We start from the raw sequence: 18,800 nt of genomic DNA, 5'->3' as shown, positions 1-18,800 counted from the left end.
GGTAACAAATGTAGGGATCACATCACACCAGTTTTGATCGACCTTCATTGGTTGTCCATTATACAGCACTTCCTGTATAAAATTGGCACTACAGTTTTTAGACTACTCATCTTCAACCTCCCCTTGGTGCTGAGCTTTGCTACTTATTTATTGCCCTTCCTAGCAATTAAGGTCCTTCCAGAGGGGATGTTTGGATATTCCATTGTTGCAGAATGCGTGGCTTGGTGTGACTAGGGACTAGGGGGGATATGATAGAGGTGTTTAAAATCATGAGAGGTCTAGAACGGGTAGATGTGAATCGGTTATTTACTCTTTCGGATAGTAGAAAGACTAGGGGGCACTCCAAGAAGTTAGCATGGGGCACATTTAAAACTAATCGGAGAAAGTTCTTTTTTACTCAACGCACAATTAGACTCTGGAATTTGTTGCCAAAGGATGTGGTTAGTGCAGTTAATATAGCTGTGTTTAAAAAAGGATTGGATAAGTTCTTGGAGGAGAAGTCCATTACCTGCTATTAAGTTCACTTAGAGAATAGCCACTGCCATTAGCAATGGTTACATGGAATAGACTTAGTTTTTGGGTACTTGCCAGGTTCTTATGGCCTGGATTGGCCACTGTTGGAAACAGGATGCTGGGCTTGATGGACCCTTGGTCTGACCCAGTATGGCATTTTCTTATGTTCTTAACTCTCTCCCCAATGTATTGCATCTTGCAGATAGCATGAGAATTTTTAAGACTTTGCTTAAAATGTATCTGTTTAAACAGGCTTATTACTAATTGATGTCTGATAGCCTCCATTTTTTAGAGAGAGAGCATTATATAAGATTTAATTTTGATTTATATGTTTTGTTGTGAGTTTTATTTTTGTGATTGTTCACATCTATATCACTTAGTTTATGTTAAGCGATTAATCAATTTTAGTAAAGATGAATATGTATGAGATAAATTTGAATATACGGAGTCCCATGGTATTGAAATTTATCTTTTGCGTATTCATTAGATATCCTGAAAAACAGACTGGCTGGGGGACCCACAGGGCAGGTTTGGAAACTAGTGCATTAGCCGTTTTACTGAGTTTAGACATAATGATACCAAATCAAATGTTAGTGTAAGGGACGAAAAATTGGATGTTGTCAACATATATGTTACAGTTGACACCTAGGCAAGCAAGGGTTTTACAGAAGGGAGCTATGTAGAATTTAAATAGAATAGCAGAGAGAGCAGAACTTTGTGGTACTCCAGAAACAATGTTGAACCAGTCAGAGCATGTGGATCCAATTCCTATTTATTGTATACGTTTAGTTAAGTATGATGCCAACCATGTTAATACAATGCTGCAATGCCTATAGATTTCAGTCTTGATAATAGAATTGAGTGAACTACGGTATCAAAGATGGCAGATATGTCTAGTAGAACTAAAATGTCATCTGTATTTTGATCAAAGTCACAGATAAGTGTATCAAAGGATGAAAGTAGCAATGTTTCTATTCTGTATTCCTTTCAAATGCTATTTTGATAGGGTAAAAAATGTCATCATTTATGTAATCAGTTGATGCAGGACTATTGATTTTAGGATTTTAGCAAGCAATGGAAGAGAGAAAGTGAAAAATCTGGAGGCATTGCTATATTTACTTAGTCCACATGATTCAAATATTCTTTGTTTAAGGGAAGAGCTGTTTCCTTATGTGGGCTATGGTTTATGTAGATTTTTGGATTTTTCTATATGGCTACCTTGCTGCTTTAATAAAAAGTATTTTGCTAAGAAAAAAAAAAAAAGAAATGAAAGAGAGGAAATAGGGTGATAGTGAAATCACTGTAATCAGCAGTAGGTTTGTTTAATATCGGTGTAACAGAAGCTCGTTTTAGTATTGCCGTACATTTCCAGATGTCAATGTAAGTTTATTATGGGGGCAATGACTGGGGCTATGTTATAATTTGTATATTTTAGTAGCGCAGTAGATCATGGATTTAATGAACATGGTTATAGCTAGTTGAATAGTATTTGTAGAAACAGGTGTAAATTCTTCCCACTTTTGATTCTGATCAGGTGATTCTGGGATTACAGGAATAGGGAGATGAGCAAAACTATCATTAATTTTGGATGTTTTGCTAATGAAAAACTGACCCAATTGGTTGCAGTTTTCATCTGTAGCTTCTACAGGATTAGAAGTTCTCCACCGCCTCTACTGGGAGGCTGTTACATGCATCCACCACCCTCTCTGTAAAGAAATATTTCCTTATGTTACTCCTGAATCACCCTCATTTCAACAACTTTCCAACAACAGTCACACAGAAGCACATGGTTTGGAGTGATGTATCTTTGAAGGATACTAAGAGAGCAGGGAAATTAGGGCATCCCAGGAGAGCGGTTGCAACAAATGCCAAAGTGGACCAGTTGCCTTTAAATAAAAAGCAGAAAGATTCTGAATTACCCTTGTTAACTGATGAGTAGCTTGTTAATACAAACAAAAATAATAATTTGAAATGTCTGTATACAATTGTTAGAAGTCTAAAAATAAGATGGGAGAGTTAGTGTATAGCACTGGATGAAGTGATATCATTGGCATCTCAGAGACCTGGTGGAAGGATGATAACCAGTGGGACACTGTGATACCAGGGTACACATTATATTGAAGCGATGGGATGGATCAAATTGGTGGAGGGGTAGCACAATATGTGAAAGACAGCATTGAGTCAAAAAGGATAAATGTTCTGCAGGAAACAAAATGCAATGTTGAATCTTTATGGATAGAAATTTCAGGTGAAAAGGGGACTAAAATAGTAGTGGGGGTATATTACCGACCACCTTGCCAGAATGAACAAAACAGATAATTAAATACTAAAAGAAATTAGGGAAGCTAACAAAATCAGCAGCACAATAATAATGGGTGATTTTAATTACCTCAGTATTGATTGGGTGAATGTCGCAACAGGACATTGTAGAGAGGTAATGTTCCTAGATGAAATTCATGACTGCTTCATGGAGCAATTGGTACAAGAACTAACGAGGGGAACTATTTTAGACCTAGTCCTTAGTGGAACACAGGATTTGGTGCGAGAGGTAACAGTGTTGGAGCCACTTGTGATCACAGTAGATCAAGTTTGACTTAATTGGAGGAGGGCACTAAAGGGATCTACAGCAACAGCATTTAACTTTCAAAAAGGTGACTATGATTAAACAAGGAAAATGGTTAGGAAAAAAATGAAGAGAGCAACTGCAAAGGTTGAGTTTAAATCAGGTATGGACATTGTTTAAAATTATCATCTTGGAAGCCTAGACCAGATGTATTCCATGCATTAGAAAAGGTGGAATGAAGTCTAAACGACTACCGGCATGGTTAAAAGGTGAGGTGAGAGAGGCTATAATAGCTGAAAACATCTTTCAAAAAATGGAAAAGGGATCCAAATGAAGAAAACAGGAAATAGCATAAGCACTTACAAGTTAGAGAGAGGAATATCGAGTAAGAAAAGGGAAGTGATTATCCCCCTGTACAGATCCTTGGTGAGGCCACACCTGGAGTACTGTGTTCAGTTCTGGAGACCGTATCTACAAAGAGACAAGGACAAGATGGAAGCGGTTCAGAGAAGGGCGACCAGGAAGGTGGAGGGTCTTCACAGGATGACATACGAGGAGAGATTGAAGAATCTAAATATGTACTCCCTGGAGGAAAGGAGGAGCAGGGGTGATATGATTCAGACTTTCAGATACTTGAAAAACTTTAATGATCCAAAGACATCGACAAACCTTTTCCATCAGAAAAAAATCAGCAGAACCAGAGGTCACGAGCTGAGGCTCCAGGGAGGAAGACTAAGAACCAATGTCAGGAAGTATTTCTTCACGGAAAGGGTGGTGGATGCCTGGAATGTTCCGGAGGAAGTGGTGAAGTCTAAAACTGTGAAGGACTTCAAAGGGGTGTGGGATAAACACTGTGGATCCATCAAGTCTAGAGGGCGTGAATAAAGTGGAGACATTCAAACACTGCACGGAGCGGCAGTAGCCACAGCGGCATTCAAACACTGCACGGAGTGGCAGTAGCCACAGAGGCGTTCACGGAGCGGGATGCCAGTGGCCAGTAGTTGGTGTTCCACCTTCACGGAGCGGAAGGATGGAGGGCTGCTATTTCCAAAAAAAAAAACCAAAACAAAAAATAAAAACAGGGGTGGGTAAGAGTATGGGGCAAGGGGGTGGCCTGCTTGTTGCAGCGGTTGCTACCCCCAATTGAGCTGGATGTCACTTGGATGCAGATTCAAAGCTGCTCTCTAAATTGGGTGGAGGGGAATTAGGGCTGGAGGGTACTGGAAGCCAATAGTAACAGGTGGGAGAGAGAAAAAGGGAAAAAAAATGGATAAAGTGCGTAGCTTGCTGGGCAGACTCGATGGGCCATTTGGTCTTCTTCTGCCGTCATTTCTATGTTTCTATAGATGCAAAGCATAGATAAGGAAGGCAAAGAGAGAATTTGAAAGAAAAAAGCTTGCGAGGGAGTCAGTTGGACCATTAGATGATCAAGGAGTCAAAGGGGCTCTTTCTTAGCATTCAGATAGGTTAAACCATGACCAGTGGTTTATGCACCTCTATTAGCAGATGGCTAGTGAGTGCTGGAAGCTGAGCACGGTGGGGAAGGCCTTTGCCCTCTCCTCCTTCAGCCGGAGACCGACTCTATACTCAGCTGGGACGGGCTGAGCTCAGGTAAAGATTAAACATTAAAAAAAGGGGGGAGATAATTTTAGGGATTCCATTCCCCTTCTGGTCTCCGAGCCTTGGCACTCTAATCTGGCAGCTTGGTGGGTTGAGCAGCCTTTTGGCTAGGCCCTGCTCTCAGGCTTTGCTTAGATGCTGCATGGTTGGCTGTGGTGGTGTTCTTGCACGTTTCTACACTGTGTGCCGCAAAACAGTCTTGATGTCAGTTTGTGCTTGCGGGCCCAGATGGGCGCCTACTTGGACTGCATATTGGGCACTTAAATTTTGGGCGTCCGTAGTGTGCATTTATTAGACAGAGCTTGTTTTTGGGCGCCCTGACCAGGCTGCCTTTGAAGTGGTGGCAATGAATTTGCAGATAGTGCTTGCTTGCTTCTCTCTCAGGAAGTCGATGAGTCTGGTTTGAATTCCAGGGCCTGGTCCACACTTCTGCCAGGGGGTGGCTTTGGTGATAACAGCTAGGCATCAGCTATGGCTGAGGAATTGGTCAATGTCTTTATGAGGACAGTTGAAATAATATTTTATAAAACAAAGAATATTGAGGGGGTGTGCGTGAAAGCCAAGTAACGAGTGGATCGACAACTGACAGTCTGTAACCTTCCTCCACCCCCTGCACCTCCCCTCCCAAAGCATGAAGTTTAGTGGGGTGTCCAGTTATGTTGCATGGAAAAGTTGGCTACCCTACTCCTGCGACTGTATAGCTCTGGAGAAAAAAGAGACTGAGGGACTCTGCCTAGGGGGCAGGTGATAACCACTGCTGCACATGCTCAGTAGGGCATGTTTGAAAGTTCGAGAATCTTTGAGATCAAAGTTCCGGACTGGGCCGCATCCGATGATATCACCCATGTGTGAGGACTAACATCCTGCTGTCCTTGGAGAACACCTGTTACAGGAAAGCAACTCTGCTTTATCTTATATGCTCAAAACTGAGACCCAAAAAAATTAGCAAGAAAAGGTCAATATAGATATATATGAGACTTGCTACCTGCGATTTCTCTATTGGTCTAGTAGTCAACCTTCATACGATACCAAAGAATGGTTATCGTGCTGATAAGCTCTGCTGCTTTAAGAGCTTTGTCAATCATTAGTGACCAGGTATTGTGCTGTTCTGTGTATTATGCTATTTAAGTACAGGAAAATTAATCATTAGGTATAGTACTCTTAGTACTTATCTTGAAATCCACTTGTAATGGTAGTTTTTGCTGTCTGACATCGCGAGGTTTCGGGGTAAAAGAACCCCTTCTTCAAGGACCCAGCTTTTGATGGAATAATCAGTGGATGTAATATTTCTGCAAAGCGATGCTGGCCGCTATCGCTGAGATTTCTTGAAAGTTGCAAATACTTAGAATTCCTGGAAGTTTGTATTTCCTGGAAGTTGCAAATACAAAAACTTGTAAACGTCTACTTGTATGGCTGAATTCTCCTGGAGAACATCTGTTAGTGGTAAGCAATTTTGCTTTCTTGTGCCTTTATTAATGCCTGCCCCTTTTTTTGCTGCCTTTTCAGCTTTATTGCTACTCAGAGCTTCATACTAAAAATTCTCATCCTTCCTTGTATCAGCAGACTTTAGTTGCTGTGATTTAATCTGAATGTTTATTTTACAATTATATTTGCTTTATTTTTTCCCTCCTCTGTAAGACCTCACCTTATGCCTCCTTATCTAGTTTTCATCATTAAGCTATAATGTACAGTCAGTGACAGTATTGGGACTAGAATTAGGGAAAGTATGATAGTTACTTACCCAAGCTCTTACAGAGAGCTAGTGGTATAGCTAAAGCATGGGAAGAGAACTAGAACCCAGGTTTCCTGAACATACCCAGATCAGTCCAGACTAGTGGGTTATTCATCCCTTCCAGCAGATGGAGTTCGAGAACAAAACTTTGAGGCACTGCTACTTAACTGAGAGTGCCACCTGCAGGACTTCAGTATTTCTCTGACTCCAGCTCCAGTAGAGCTGCACCTGCAGGCTGTTAGTTTAAAAAAAAAAAAAAAAAAGGAAAAAGATTTTTTGTTTACAGTAGTTTTAGGTTCCAGATCACTGATGCTCCTTGAGGTGCTAGGCATCTTTGTAGACCATCCCTCAGGTGGAGCTGGGCTAGGGGGGAGGGGGGGAGATTGGGTTCGCCCGCAGCATTCTGGACGGTCCGACAGCTAGGGGTCCTGGCTCCCTCGATCCTCCGAGGCACCCTCTCTCCCTTCTTCCTCTGGACAGGGAAATACCCGCTTAATAAAGTTTCTTTAAGTTCCTTGTTTAGAAAAAAAAAAAAAGTAGTATACAAGAAGCAGAAGAGCAGAGCTTAGCGGGAACTTCTGCGGGGTGGGCCTAGTCAGCAGGAGCTATCGGCCAGGAGGTGCAGGACTGAACGGTGGTCACCTGGCTGTTAACCCGGGGCTTTGGGGGTTTACGGTCGATTGCGACGCTAGTGCCGGGAGGGAACCGCAATGCCTCATTCCTTGTGTAGTCCTGTGCTCTGGTGGGGCCGACTGGACTCTGTTAGCATTCCTGGGACCTCCCCGGTGGGGATTGCATCTATTTGTGGCGGGCCCGAGTCTGGCACACGTCGCCACACAGGAGGCCTTGTGGGGGAGTGCTGCGGAATGCGATCAGGAGACATGGCGCCAAAAACTAAAATGACCACCTGCTGCTGGTCTGAACTCTGGGCCCCTCTGTCCAGCGTGCATTTCAGGGCAGAAAGGCCCCTCGAGCCGCGCAGAAAATTGCGGCAGGAGGTCAGCAGGGTCTGTTCCCATTGCTGCCGGGGAGGCAGTACAGGAGACCGCAGGGCAGTTGGGCGATTTCTCTTCCCGCTCTTTCCCTGGTCAGGCAGAATGCCTCGGAAGGAGAGGGTGAGGCGGCTGACAGTGCCCTGGGATTGGGGGAAGATGAATCGGGGGATTTTTTCACAAAATTTTATTCTCCTCCTCCATAAGGCCTACCTGACTAGTAGAAGTGGAGGAAGAAGGTGGGCAGGGGATTACCTGCAGGCCCCCGTGGCCAAAATGTCTAAAGTGGCTACTTGGGGGATTGGTGATATTCTTCAGCGCCTGGTTTTGCAGAGTCTGGTCCCAGAGATAGTGAGAACTCTGATCAGTCCCAATTGGACACCCTCGATGAAGGGGCTGACCAGGATGCACCGCCGACCCCTGACGCAGATGGGGCACAAAATGACCCTGATCCCGACGAGTTCTCAGTCCCGGAGGGAGCCAATCCGCAGGTAGTGCTTCTTTTTAAAAGGGATGATCTTCGCCCCCTCATTCCGCAGGAGCTGGAGGAATTAGGAGTGAAGATCACTCAGGAAGAGTCGGATAAACAGGGTGTTAACCCAGTCCTGGATGGGCTGAGGGGACCCACTAGCGCTTTTCCGTTGCCCAAGAAGATCCGAAAATTGGTGAACTGGGACTCCCTGGATGCTGGCCTGAAGGTGGGCAGAGTGATGGCCAAGCTTTACCTCTTAATGGAGGACTCCTTGGAATTGCTGAGGATCCCGAAGGTGGACGCGGCCATCTTGGTGCTAACCAAGGAGACGATCCCGGTGGCCGGGGCAGCGGCCCTGAAGGATGTCCAGGTTCGTAAGTTGGAGGTGCAACTCAAACGGATGTTTGAGGTCTCAGCGTTCAGTCTTCGGGCAGCTGTCTGCCAGTTTAATGCAAAGGGCCTGCCTCTGTTGGGTTCAGAAGGGCCCAACGTCGATGTCCGCGGCAGATGGCAGCACGTTGCAGGCCGCGCATCTGGAGGCAGGAATGGCCTACGTGGCAGATGCTTTGTATAATTTGATACGTACGTCGGCTCGCTGTATGATCTCTTCTGTAGCGACTCAAAGGCTGCTGTGGTTAAGTAACTAGTTGGCCGATTTATCGTCCAGGGTCCAGCTCTGTAATCTTCCCTTTAAGGGGAAGCTGTTATTTGCAGAGGTCCTGGGGGAGTCCAAGGGGGATTTATTGCCGGAGGACAGGAAGCCCAGTAAGAAGGTGTTTCCTTCTTGGGCTCGTTTTCAGGATTCCCATCTGTTTCGTTCTGGCAAGTCCTTGTCTGTTTCCGTCTCAAAACAGTACGGCAGGCGCATACTGTGGAGTATGCAGGTCGGGCAGAGACAGAGTTGGGCAGGGCACTGGAAGCAGAAAATCAGCCCAATGAAGCCAGTGGTCCCCTCTCCCTTAAAGAAGCTGTAGGAGGCAGATTGTCCAGCTTCTACGAGGAGTGGGAAAAGATTACCTCAGACCGTTGGGTGCCGGAGGTGATATGAGAGGGCTGCGCTCTAGATTTTTTGTGCCCGCCTCAGGAGGCCTTTGTGGAGTCCCATGAGGTCTCAAGCATCAGGTGGGAGGCAGTGTTTGGGACGCTGCAAAGGCTGCTCACCCTAAAGGCCATTGTTCCCGTGCCTCTAGAGGAGCAGGGTCAGGGAAGGTATTCAGTTTCCTTTGTGATGCTGAAAAAGAAGGGCTCCATTTGGCCCATTCTCAATTTGCAGAAGGTGAATCGGTTCCTTCAGGTTCTCAGCAGGCAGCAATTGGATCCTGGGGCGTGAGAGTTGTTGCCGGAGGCGTGAAACCACATCTGTGCAAGGTGGGGCACTCCCCAACTGGATCTGATGGCGACGTGGCTCAACTTCAAGATGGAGAGATTCTTCAGTCGCTGAAAGGAACTCAGTTCAGTGGTCCTTGATGCTCTAGTGTGCCCTGGCCGACGGGAATTCTTCTGTACTTCTTTCCTCCTTGGCCCCTCATAGGTCGGGTCCTCGGGCGCATAGAATCACATCCCGGGACCATGGGTCTTCTCTTTTTTTAATTTTATTTTTATGCAATTTCAAAATTACAAGAAGCACCTTGTTTAGAAAATGAGGTATACAGAAAGAAACAGAAAAAAGAATCTTACAATATCATCTTAGAAATAAACATACAATCCCATATATTTCAAGAAAAGAGGGGGGGTGAGGGGCAAGAGAAAATCAAGCGGTCTTTATAATTAAGGTATTTAAAAAGAAAAAAAATAAGAAAACACTGAGAAAAACCACCAGTTACAAAATATACGCCGGGTCTATTACAATGGAGAATCTAAAAGCGCCCGAAGTTGAGCAGGTTCGAAAAAAACATAATTAGCATTATTATATCTTACCAGGCATTTGCAAGGGTAACGAAGTATAAAATGACCCCCTTAGATTGTACCTCTGAGCGCAATGAAAGACATTTTTTTTTTTGACGAGATTGAGTGATCCTTGTAGGGTCAGGGTAGACCCAAATCTTTTGACCATAAAACAATGAGGAACAGAATAAAAAAAAAGAAACGTAAAACATTATCTCTGTCAGAGGTAAAAGCAAATGTAACTAACAGCGTCCCTCGGTGTATAATTTCAACTTCTTGAGAATTTTGAAGGAAATCGGTCAAATCCAATGTCGTTCCAGAAGGAGGATTTTCACCACATATTCCTTCAGACTGAACTTGAGGCAGAAAATAAGCCTTGGTAATTACAGGCATACAGGTATCCGAAATTTTTAAAACTTGGGAAACATTATTGAACAGTTCAGTAGCAAATTCTTTAATAATTGGGAAATTGAGTACCCTCAAAATTAGAGAGTGTGAAACACTCTGAATATTCTCAAACGTTTTGGAGTATAAATCATCAGTTTGAGTTAAATGTTGTTGAACCTTTTCCCCCACATTTAATCGGTTTGAAATCTTACCCTCCTGACTAGCCAATATAGTTAAATTTGACTTGAGAGAGTTGTTAGTTTCCAAAACTACAGTTGCTAATGTTGAGAGAGATGTTTCCAAGCTGACTAATGCATTCCAAAGCATATCTAGGGTAATAATAGCTGGTTTAGTTATTTTAGGTTTACCAACCTGTGCATTTATTTCGTCTCCATCGGCCCGAGGAGACTCCATGCCGAGCCCAAGAGAGAGAGGCTGCCTCAGATCAGCTGGTGTGAAAGAGATCACTTCTAGGTCCCCTATAGCAGAGACCTTTCCCACTGCTTGTTCCCCAGCCAACATTACAAGTGAAATAGCAAATCTCTCTTCAACCTCTCGCTGAGCTCCCAGCTCTGATAGGCTCCCTTGGGCACCCTCCAAGTTCGTCACTGGATCCAAAAGTCCAGACCCCGGACTAAAAGGTGTCACTGATGCTCCCAGGCTAAGGGAGATCTCATCAGCCAGCAGAGAAGGCTTCCGCTCCACGTCCTTCTCCGCAGCGGCCATCGCATCAGGAGCAAAAACTGGGGATGCACCGAAGAACTCCTCGATCCTCTGTTGAATCGGGCCCGGTAAGGGAGAGCTGGGAACATTCTCCCTAAGTCTAGCCTTGCGTTTTGTGTGAGGCATTTTCTCTTGGCAGGAAAACAAATTTTAAGGAAACACCGAGGAGAGCTTGCTGGTGTGCTTTTCGGTGATTGGCCATTTTGCATCGGGACCGTGGTTCTAGTGGCACCAGAGTGGCTGTGCAGACTGTGGTTTGCAGATCTGGTGTTACTTGTGGTGGAAGGTCATCTGTCTGACTCATCTTCAAGACCTGTTGCGTCAGGGTCCCATATTTTTGAATCGGGAGGATCGCTTTTGTCTCGCAGCTTGGCTTTTGAGAGGCGGAGACTTCAATTGAAGGGTTACTCCGAATAGGCATCTTCATTTTTTTCAGTCCAGAAGACCGGCGACCTCTATAGCGTATATTAGAGTCTGGAAACTGTTTGGAGTTTGATGTCTTCAGTGTCTTCTGGATCCTCTGGCGGTGGAGTTGTTGCATGTGCTGGATTTCCTGCAGCAAGGGTTGTCCAAGGGTTTGGCTTACAACTTGCTTCGTGTGCAGGTGGCTGCCTTGGGTGCACTTAGAGGCAGATTTCAGGGTAGAACTCTTGACTGTTCATCCGGATGTGGTAAGGTTCCTCAAAGGGACTAAGCTGTTATGTCCTCTGGTGTGATAGATCTGCCCAGATTGGAGTCTCAACTTAGTACTTGGTGTCCTTTGCAGACCCCCATTTGAACCCTTGAGAAGGGCTACCCTGAAGGATTTGACATTGAAAGTGGTCTTTTTGGTAGCTATTTGTTCAGCTCGAAGGTTTTTGGAAGTTCAGGCTGTCATGTAGGGATCCATTTTTGCAGATTTCCAGGAATGGAATCTCATTGATAACAGTGCCTTCCTTTGTTCCTAAGGTAGTGTCTGTCTTTCATGTTAATCAGACGGTAGAGCTTACGGGTTTTCCAGAGTGGTTGAAAGATTCTCCTCAGGATAGAGAATTACATCTTCTGGATGTGCTGCGGGTGCTTCTTCAGTATTTGGAGGTTACTAATGCTTTTCGTTGCTCAGATCATCTTTGTCCTCTTCAGTGGACTGAAGATAGGGGTCAAAGCCTCTAAGGCTACCATATCTCGTTGACTTAGGGAGGCCATCTGTTTGGCTTACGTTTGTAAGGGATGACAAATTCCTGTCTGTTTGCGGGCGCATTCCACTAGGGCGCAGGCTGCTTCCTGGGCTGAGTCTCAACTTCTGTCGTCACAGGAGATTTGTAGGGCAGCAATGTGGTCGTCAATTCATACCTTTACAAGGCATTATTGTCTGGATGTCAGGGCGTAGGATGAGCCATCCTTCGGGGAGATTGTCCTGCGCGCGGGTCTTTCGGGGGCCTGCCCGGTTTAGGAGTGCTTGGGTACATCCCTCTGGTCTGATCTGGGTATGTTCAGGAAAGGAAAATTGGTTCTTACCTGCTAATTTTCATTCCTGTAATACTACAGATCAGTCCAGAGGCCCTCCCATTTGATGCCAAAAGACTGATTTTCTACCAAGTTTTGCTGCTTAGTGCAGAATTTTTCTGCTTAATAAAGAATTTTTTCTCTTAGAGATAAGTATGGGAAACAGATAAGTATGGGAAAATAAGTGTGGGAGCTTGCTGGGCAGACTGGATGGGCCGTTTGGTCTTTTTCTGCCTTCATTTCTATGTTAGAGGGCAGTCACGGGGTTCCCCTCCTTGTCTTGTTTGGTTCTTGACGAATAAGGTTTATAGTTCAGGTATATCCAACTTTTAGTTCCCTATGTCTATGTGAAGGGGTTGGTTTATTTATTATTTATTTACTATTAAGCTCTTGTATACCATTGTTCAGACTGGCCATCACAACGGTTTCCATGTGTAAAACATAAATAATAATAAAAGTAAAATAAAGAGCAATTATTCATAAAAAGTAAGGTAAATAAAAGGAAATAAAATACAATAGGCAAATAAAAACAAGTAAAAGAAAGCATACAAATATTAAAACACTTAATTAAAAGTAATGAAGTTTCTAAAGTATCTTGGCTTGGGTATACGTCAATACTGAGGTCCTACAGGTGGCACTCTCAGTTAAGTAGCAGTGCCTCTAAATTTTGTTCTCTGACTCCATCTGCAGGAAGGGATGAATAACCCACTGGTCTGGACTGATCTGTGGAATTACAGGATTGAAAATTGGCAGGTAAGAACCAATTTTCCTATGGGGCTGATCACAATATGTGGCAATAAACGTTCTTGTATGCTAGAAGCTTGATTTATAAAAGGCTTTCTTGAAGGCAGAGGATGGGGTAAACCATCATATACTTAAAGCCTCTTATATGTAATACGTCACTGTGTCCCACTCACTTGCAAATGAACAATTGAATAAATTTGTAAAGATAACTGTATGTGCGTGGAATGGGGCCCTGGAAATTTAATATTGCTCTAGTGCCACATTGGAAACTGATTCAAGATCTGCTTTCATTGCAGCTCCATCTCGCTTGTGTTTTTCCCTGCAGACTTGATGGATGAGATAGAGGACATTCTGCCAGAGCTGCAAGATATGGGAATCCAGGTGTGGGTGATGAGGAAGAGGCCACTCCCACTAGGAGTTAGCAGTCTGCTGGAAGAAATGGAAGTGGCTTCAGAAGAACCAGTACCAGCTGATCTATCAACACCAAGCAACCCGATGTCCACCTTTCTGTACATATTCACATCTGGAACCACAGGTGTGTAGTAAGAATGGCAGTGCCACTGGGGTCCATCATAATTAAAGAGCTCATTCCCTAGTGTTCTGCTTTGTGGCTTGCTTCGATTGTAGCTGCCTGTTTTCTCAGGTCATTATTTGAAATGGGTGAAGAGTAAGAGAATTCTGATTTGCTTTTGTGATGTTGCTACTTTTCTTACTTTAGGTCTTCCAAAGGCTGCTCGAATAAGCCACCTGAAGTCCATCATGTGCTGCTGTTTCTATCAACTCTGTGGTGCCAGCAGTGATGACATCATCTACCTGGCCCTTCCTCTCTACCACATGTCTGCATCCTTGTTAGGGATTGGAGGCTGCATTGGGTTGGGTAAGTGAGAAGCATGCTCCCCTCCCCCCCCCCCCCCCCCCCCCCCCCCCCCCTGTGATTTTTACAAAGAAAGATCTGTCTTCATTTAGAGAGACAGTCCAAGTGAGGTTTGATCTGTAGAAGTCGTGAAAAAGTTAATGCTAGAACATACAAGTGACAGGGAGAACAGCAGTGTTTATTTTCTACGGGCTGCATAATGTAGGTTTTCTTTGCCTTTGAAGTCTTAATGTTGGAGAAGGCCTATGTGTAAGTCTGGGTCACTGTTGGATAGGTGCTTCATGTGTCCTGAAGGAGAAGTTCTCTGCTGGCCAGTTCTGGAGTGACTGTAGGAAATACAATGTGACTGTGTTCCAGTATGTTGGAGAGCTCTGCCGCTACCTAGTTAACCAGCCCAAGGTGAGTGAGTGTTTGCTTCCATCTATGTGGATATATTTGTGTTTCTCTATGTGTAGTTATGAAACTGCAGCTAAATTTTGAACATAAGAATGTTAACTGTGACCTCTAAATATGATACTGCATAGCTTCACTGAACTAGATAAGTAATATGTAAGTGAACAGTGGCTCTTCTATTCAGGAGCAATAGTTTTTTTACATCTCATACAGTGACTCCTTTTAATCTGGGCTTTAGTGACAAATAGTAAAATAAATGTTTTTGTTCCTTTCCTCTGGCCATTATCAAATGCAGGTAAACTTTATATCTTCCAGTGGTGGTTCCTAAAGAGAAGGCAATTTAACTCTGGGTTTTTTTGGGGGTTTATTTTATTTTATTTTTATTAATTTTCTCAATGATTACAAAGCCAAAATAGTTTTTCCGGAACATACCCAGATCAGTCCAGAAAAGTGGGTTGTATATCCCTACCAGCAGGTGGAGTCAAAGAAGGGTACAGATGCACACCTGCAGTCTTTAGTTATATTTTTTATTTAGTTAGTTTGAATTTAATTTTTTGGTTTGCGGTCGCTTCCTGAGGTCTTAGGCGCCTTTGTGGGTCAACCCTCAGTAGAAACCGGGCGTCCGGGGAATTGGATATTGCTGTCAGGGTTTCGCCTGCCACAGTTCGGTGTCTGATGACCAGGGGCTCCTGGCTACTCACCACCATCTCTGCTACAGCTGCTCCCTTGTCTCCTGCAACAGCTTTTCTCTGTGTCTTGGTAAAGTTTAATTTAAAAAAAAAAAAAAAAAAAAAGAGCTGTTTTCACTGTGGCTGACTGACAGTTTTCAGTTTTGAGGTAAGGAGAGGTGCAGGAGGGACCGAGTCTTTTAAGGCCGGCCGGGGAAGCTGACAGCAGTGTTCCTCTCAGTTCCCGGGGCTCCGAGTCGTTTTCTGACGGCAAGGGTGAGTTTTTCTCAGTGTGCCTCGTTTACTCGCCGCTTCCCTGCTGGGGGCCTTGCGATTTCACTATAGACAGGCTCCTTTCCCGTGGCACGGCTGCGCACATTTTCTTCTCCTCAGCCCGCAGCACGAAAAGTTTGTTTTTCTGGCCCTGCCTGACTGAAATTTTCTCTGCATCGCGGCTCCGAGCGTTTCTTTTTTTATTCGCGCCCTTTTCTATTTCACTTTAGACTATCGGCGAGCTGCTGTGGATGGGACCGAAAACAGAATCGCAGGCCTACCGCACGTGTGGGTCATGCGGCCAGGTGTTAGATGCGGCCTTCTTATGCGCAGCGTGTTCCCCAGGGTTAGAGGGCTCTTCAGGGCTTCTTGCCTCCTCCCTCAGGGAGAGATTGTTTGTTTTGCCTTCGGCTTCTCAGGAAGAGGATTCTCCGCCTGTTCTAGCCCCGGTGAGGGAAGACCTCACCGGGGGAACTGATGATATCACCCCAGCCGACTCTCCACTGGGGGAGGGGGACCCAGAGGGGTTTTCCCCAGAATTTGTCCTCCTTATGCACCAGGCTGATGTGGATACCGATGATCCGGATGAGCCTGATGACCCTCCTGCGGAGGAGGATGACCTCAGTGTGGTGCGTTTGTTCAAGTGGTATGAGTTAAGACCCCTTATTCCCCAGGTCCTTGAAGTTCTGGGACTTAAGGTTTCTCAAGAAGAGTCTGACAACGAGGGTGTCAATCCAGTCCTCAACGGCATTAGGGGTCCCACGACATTTCTTCTTCTGCCTAAGAAGGTTCGCAAACTAGTGACCCGGGAGTGGGAGACTCCGGATTCTGGCTTGAAGGTAGGCAGAGCTATGGCGAAATTGAACCCGTTATCGATTGATGTTTTGGATTTACTGAAGATTCCAAGGGTGGATGCCGCGGTCTCGGCAGTCACGAAAAAGACCACTATCCCGGTTGCTGGGGCGGCTGCCCTTAAGGATATGCAGGACCGCAAGCTGGAGATCCAGTTGAAGCGAGCATTTGAGGTTGCTGCACTAAGCCTTCGGGCGGCGATTTGCGCTAGCCTCATGCAGAGGGCCTGTCTGTGTTGGGTCCAGGAGTCGGCTGCCGGGGCCGGTATGGGCGACAGTGGGGCTTTGCAGTCCACCCACCTAGAAGCAGGCATCGCTTATGTTGCAGATGCTTTGTATGATCTGGTGAGGACCTCGGCGAGAGGTATGGTGTCCTTGGTGTTGGCGTGGCGTCTACTCTGGCTGCGAAATTGGGCGGCGGATTTGTCCTCCAAGTCACAGCTTTGTAATCTACCCTTTAAGGGCAAGCTCCTGTTTGGGGAGGATATGGATCAGCTAGTAAAACTGCTTGCTGAATCCAAGGGCAATCGGTTGCTGGAAGATAAAAGATCTTCTAAGAAAGTCTTCCCTCCTCCAGCTCGGTTTCGGGCTCTCGCCGCTTCAGAGCGGGTAGATACTCTGCACCTCCTGCTTCTAAACCTGCTTCGGGGCGCCAGCAGTCCTTTCGAGGGGGTCGCCGGCCCGGAAGAGATTCGGGACATCTTGGTGCAGGAAGTAATAAAAAACCCCAATGAAGCCACGAGCACCCATTCCGTTGTCGAAGCTGTCGGAGGCAGATTATCCATCTTTTACACGGAATGGGCAAGAATTACATCAGATCGCTGGGTCTTAGAAGTGATAAAAGACGGGTGTGCACTGGAGTTTTCGCACCCGGTCCGGGAGGTTTTTGTGGAGTCCCGAGTGGCCTCAAGTGTCAAGCGAGAGGTGGTCTGGGTGACTCTACAATGACTTCTCGAGCTCAAAGCTATTGTCCCAGTTCCGGAGGCTCAACAGGGATGAGGTCGGTACTCCATGTACTTTGTGGTCCCCAAGAAGGAGGGCATGATTTGGCCCATCCTCGATCTGTAGAAGGTGAACCATTGCCTTCGGGTTCCTTGCTTTCGTATGGAAACCCTGAGGACAGTGATGGCCGCGGTTCGAAAAGTGGAGTTTCTTACTTCTCTGGATCTCATGGAGGCGTATTTACACATTCCGATCCGGCTGAATCACCAGAGGTTTCTGTGGTTCAAGGTCTTGGGACAACACTTCCAATTTCGAGCCCTCCTATTTGGTCTCGTAACAGCTCCTCGCACGTTCACCAAGGTGATAGTGGTGGTGGCGGCCTTCCTTCGTCAGGAAGGGAATCTTGGTCCACCCATACCTGAACGACTGGTTGATTCGCGCAAAGTCTCGGGTGGACTGCGAGAGATCAGTGCACATGGTGGTGATCACATTGCAATCCTTAGGTTGGGTAATCAATGTGCAGAAGAGTTACTTGGAACCCACTCAGAAGATACCTTGCTGGGCAAAGTGTTTCAAGCGGCGGACTGAATAGGGAAGTTGCAGGAACAAATACATTCCCTTCTTCGAAGGAAAAATCCCACAGTGTGGCATCATCTTCAGGTCCTGGGCTCCATGGCTTCAACCTTGGACTTGGTTCCTTGGGCGTTCACTCACTTAAGACCTTTACAGCATGCGCGTTTGTCTCGCTGGAGCCCGGTGTCGGAGCAATTCCATCTACCAATACCTCTACTTCCGGAATCCAGAGCCAGTCTGTCATGGTGGCTGTCACTGGACAATCTGGAACGGGGGGTGGATTTGGACTCTAGACTCTAGACTAGGGCTGTACGTCTGGCCCTGCGGGCATTTCAGGGCAGAATGGTGCGAGTCTTCTCAGATAATGCGACAATGGTGGCGTACATCAACCGGCAAGGCAGGACTTGAAGTCCCGCTGTAGCACTGGAGGCACGTTTTCTGTTCACCTGGGCGGAGCACCATCTGGAGGGCATGTTGCGGGAGTAAAGAATGTGCAAGCCGATTATCTCAGCCGTCAGCAACTAGACCCAGGGGAATGGGAACTATCTCTCGAGGCGTGGAATCTCATTTGCGCCAGATGGGGAACTCCTCAGCTGGATCTGATAGCTATGCAGGCGAGTGCAAAAATAGTTCGTTTTTTCAGCTGTCGCCAAGAACAGGGCTCGGTGGGCATAGACACTCTCGTGTGTCCTTGGCCCACGGGGATTCTGCTGTATGCCTTCCCGCCCTGGCCCCTTTCCTTTTCGGAGTGGCCACGACGTCCATTGGTACGCTTGGCCCTAGAGGGTCCACTTCAGCTGGCTTATCTAATGCATCTGCTTCGTCAGGGGCCCATATTTCGTATCGGGAGGATTGCTTCTCTCTCGTGGCTTGGCTTTTGAGAGGCAACGTTTACGCTTGCGGGGTTATTCAGAACAAGTTATTTCCACCCTCCTACAGGTGAGACGTCCAGCCAACTCTATGGCCTATGTGAGAGTTTGGAAGCTTTTTGAGACGTGGTGTCATCAGCGTTCCTGCGACCCTTTAGCGGTGCATGTTCCTCAGGTGCTTGACTTTCTGCAACAGGGCCTCGCTAAGGGGTTGGCGTTCAATTCCCTTTGTGTACAAGTTG

The 18,800-nt window shown here is 45.9% G+C and overlaps 1 protein-coding gene across 2 annotated transcripts in view; it reads left to right on the top strand.

Moving 5' to 3' along the window:
- SLC27A3 (solute carrier family 27 member 3) overlaps positions 1-18,800 on the top strand; it is a 96,750-nt gene that overhangs the window by 3,232 nt on the left and 74,718 nt on the right. For both annotated transcript variants that reach the window (XM_029581629.1, XM_029581630.1), the window contains exons 2-4: positions 13,441-13,650; positions 13,834-13,992; positions 14,264-14,388. In XM_029581629.1, the coding sequence (XP_029437489.1) occupies positions 13,441-13,650; positions 13,834-13,992; positions 14,264-14,388 (494 nt within the window). The remainder of the gene's footprint in view (positions 1-13,440; positions 13,651-13,833; positions 13,993-14,263; positions 14,389-18,800) is intronic.

Source organism: Rhinatrema bivittatum, chromosome 16, assembly GCF_901001135.1.
Source record: "Rhinatrema bivittatum chromosome 16, aRhiBiv1.1, whole genome shotgun sequence".
NCBI classification, from domain to species: Eukaryota; Metazoa; Chordata; class Amphibia; order Gymnophiona; family Rhinatrematidae; genus Rhinatrema; species Rhinatrema bivittatum.
Note: the sequence above shows the minus strand (reverse complement) of the source record. Positions and strands in the feature narration are given on the sequence as shown.